The sequence below is a fragment of the Chrysochloris asiatica genome, unplaced genomic scaffold, assembly GCF_000296735.1.
Source record: "Chrysochloris asiatica unplaced genomic scaffold, ChrAsi1.0 scaffold00529, whole genome shotgun sequence".
NCBI classification, from domain to species: domain Eukaryota; kingdom Metazoa; phylum Chordata; class Mammalia; order Afrosoricida; family Chrysochloridae; genus Chrysochloris; species Chrysochloris asiatica.
This window is the reverse complement of record NW_006409047.1, coordinates 410722-414273: the sequence shown is the minus strand read 5'-3', so window position 1 is coordinate 414273 and position 3552 is coordinate 410722. Positions and strand designations below refer to the sequence as shown.

The 3552-nt window shown below is 37.9% G+C and overlaps 1 protein-coding gene across 1 annotated transcript; it reads left to right on the top strand.

Moving 5' to 3' along the window:
* The first annotated feature begins 1797 nt into the window (after positions 1–1797).
* On the top strand, positions 1798–2736 carry LOC102833262 (olfactory receptor 7D4-like). The gene has a single exon (XM_006877555.1). It carries the CDS (start codon positions 1798–1800, stop codon positions 2734–2736), a length of 939 nt encoding a protein of 312 aa, XP_006877617.1.
* The last annotated feature ends 816 nt before the right edge of the window (positions 2737–3552 follow it).

Here is a 3552-nt window from a genome sequence, read left to right as displayed (position 1 = left end):
ATCTTATACCCTGCCACTTTGCTGAATCTTCCAATGAGGTCTAGTAGCTTTTTTACTGAGTCTTTGGGGTTTTCTACGTGTAGGATCATATCGTCTGCAAATAGGGAGAGTTTTACTTCCTCTTTGCCTATTCAGATGCCTTTAATTTCCCTGTCTTGCCGTATTGTTCTTGCTAAGACTTCCAGCACAATATTGAATAGAAGGGGTGACAAAGGGCATCCTTGTCTGTTTCCTGTTTGCAAAGGGAAGGCTTTCAGTTTCTTTCCATTGAGAGCAATGTAAGCTGTTGGTTTTGTATATATGCTCTTTATTATGTTGAGGAATTTCCCTTCAATTCCTATTTTGTTGAGTGATTTTACAATTTACAGGTGTAGTTTCACGCTAAAAGTCATGGTTTCCTTTCATTTCTCTTAGAAGTTAAACTTTGCTTAGAAAACAGCTTGTTCTGTTTAAAGACAAAAGAATTTCTCCTAGGAGAATATAAATCACATTCTGCCTTCCATAGCTGCCTAAAAAAGAATGAAAGAAAGAAAAGAAAAATCCCCATTGTATCTACTTTGCACCCAAGGGAGCTGAATTGACTAGGGAAGGACAATAGAACAATTTATTTAATGAAGAGCTCAGATTCAACCCCAGAGACTCTGGCAACTTTAAACATGTCCTCATTGCCCTTCACCCAGTGAATATTTGATTCTAGTCTAGGTGAAAAACAAGTTGGTCTTTCCAAAGACTGAGCATGGAGAAGAAAAACAGCCACAATGATATCATCAGAAAGAGTTACTGTGTGTTATTCAAGCCCTGTTGAGTATGAAGGAAAAGACAAGGAAAAGGGTGTACTGAGCCTCAGGTCTCTGGTAGGAGACTGAAACATCCCACATTTGCTTAGAAAGTTCACTCTTTGTATTTGAATGGGATTTTAGTTTCCATTATGACCAGGCTTTTCTAGCTCTCCTTTCTAGTTCTTCTTTGGCTGGCTATATCCTAGAGCTTCTTTCCAAGAACTGTTGCAAATGACCATTTCTTGAATGTGTTCTTTTCTAGAAAACCACTGATTTGACTACTTTTGAAAATTCATCTCATCTCTTTCACCAAATATCACTTTTTCAGTATGTCTTATAAATTGTAGATTGCTGTTCAATTTCTTACATCCAGTGATCAATCCATTAAGTACTTGATGGACTTCTACTACAGAGGAGGTCATTATGAATCAGAACTGACTTGACAGCTCTTAACAACAAGTTATCTATTTTGTTCCTAATATGATTAGGACTTTTATTTTCTCCCATATCCCCAAATTATTTTCAAAATGAGGCTATTGAAAATACCATAAATCAGATAAGGTGCAGTTTAGTCCTCAAACTGACGGCTCTGTTCTTGAACACTTTAAAGGGGTCTTCTGCAACAGATATGCGTAATTTAATACATCATTTGATTTCTTGAATGCTGCTTCCATGAGTGTTGATAGTAGATTCAAAAACATGAAATCTTTGACAATATAAATCTTTTCTCCATTTATAACGATGTTTACTCATTGTGCCTATAGTGAGGATTTTTGCAATTTACATGTGAAAATTGGAAAATGAATAAGGAAGATCATAGAAGAATTGATGCATTTGAGTTATGCTGTTGGAAGAGAATTATTAAAAGTACAATGGACTTCCAGAACAGCAAAGCTGTGTTAGAAGACATAGAGTCAGAATGCTCCTTGGGAGACAAGATGGTGAAACTTTATGTCAGGTGACTCTTTGTTAAATATGGCTTTTGCTTTTTTTTTTCCTTAGCAGACACACCAACTACATGGAAACAGAAAACCAAACAAAAGTTTCAGAATTCCTTCTTATGGGCCTCTCAGACAATCCTGAACTTCAGCCCTTATTCTTCGGACTTTTCTTATCTATGGACCTGATCACTGTGCTTGGGAACCTGTTCATCATCCTGGCTGTCAGCTCTGACCCCCACCTCCACACACCCATGTACTTTTTCCTCTCTAACCTGTCTTTTGTTGATATCTGTTTCATTACCACTACTGTCCCAAAGATGCTGGTGAACATCCAGACACAGAGTAAAGGTATTTCCTACATAGGATGTCTCACTCAGGTATATTTTTTCATTATTTTTGCTGGCCTGGACAATTTTCTTCTGACTGTGATGGCCTATGATCGGTTTGTGGCCATATGTCACCCCCTACAGTACACGGTCGTCATGAATCCCAGGTTCTGTGGCTTGTTGGTTCTGATATGTTGGGTCATCATTTTCTGGGTCTCCCTACTTCATATTCTATTAATGAAGCGACTAAAGTTCTGTATAGGCACTGAAATTCCACATTTCTTTTGTGAACTGGCTCAGATGATCAAAGTGGCTTGCTCTGATGCCCTCATCAATAATATCATTTTGTATGTGGCAACTACCCTGCTGGCTGTATTTCCTCTCATTGGGATCCTCTTCTCTTATTCTCAGATTATCTCTTCCTTAATAAGAATGACCTCTGCTGCGGGCAAGTATAAAGCATTTTCTACCTGTGGTTCTCACCTCTCTGTGGTCTCCTTGTTCTATGGGACAGGCCTTGGGGTCTACCTCAGTTCTACTCTGACTCATTCTTCCCAGAGAAGCTCTATTGCCTCAGTGATGTACACTGTGGTCACACCCATGCTGAATCCCTTCATCTACAGTTTAAGGAACAAGGATGTGAAGGGAGCCCTGGGAAAGCTCCTCTGTAGAGCAATCTCTTCTCCATGATGGTCACTGGTCTAAGGTAAAACCTATTTTATGGTGTCCAAAGTAAAATTTCATGATTGTACATATCCTAATTCTTTAATCTTCTCTACTGTGTTATAATTGTTTTGTGCTGTGGAGTCTGTTCTGAATCATAGCAACCATTTAGAGTTTCTGAGGAGTGGCTGTTGAGTTAGAACCACAGACCTTGCAATTCAAACTGATCTTGCAATCCAGTGCTTATCCTAGAGTGCCACACTAAGACAAAGTAACTATAGATATCTACTAGAGAAGACTACTAGTACATGTTATTGTGGCATTTTTCCTTTACTATTCTCTCAAACATTGAAATTCTTCTTTACTTTATGCTGTCTAAAGTCTTTCTTTGGTCAATCTCCTTAGCACCATTCCTAAAATCCTAACATTAGAATTATAGCATTTATTATATTAAGTGCTTGCATGATTTCCACAAAGGTTAATCTCTAAAACATTGATGTTCTTTATCTTACTTTGATTATGTATGCATTTTCCTCATCAATTAAACTAAAATCACACCATAGTCATAAGCATATGCTTGACACTAATAGCTGTTCTCATTGTTTTACATATGATTTCATTTAATCATATTTCTTTGAGATATATTCTCATTCACGCCATTTTTCAGAGGAAGACACTGAGATTGAGATGAATTCAAATGTGATGCTGTAGGATAAGCACTGGACTGCTAACCACAAAGTCAGTAGCTCAAATCCCCAAGCCCATCCTTGGAAACCCAATACATGGTCTCCACAAGTTGGAACCAAGTTGATGGCACTTAAAAACACAATGACATCGTTAAGT

Coding starts and splice junctions, on each gene's coding strand:
- LOC102833262 (XM_006877555.1), top strand. CDS start 1,798: ATGGAAACAGAAAACCAAACAAAAGTTTCAGAATTCCTTCTTATGGGC.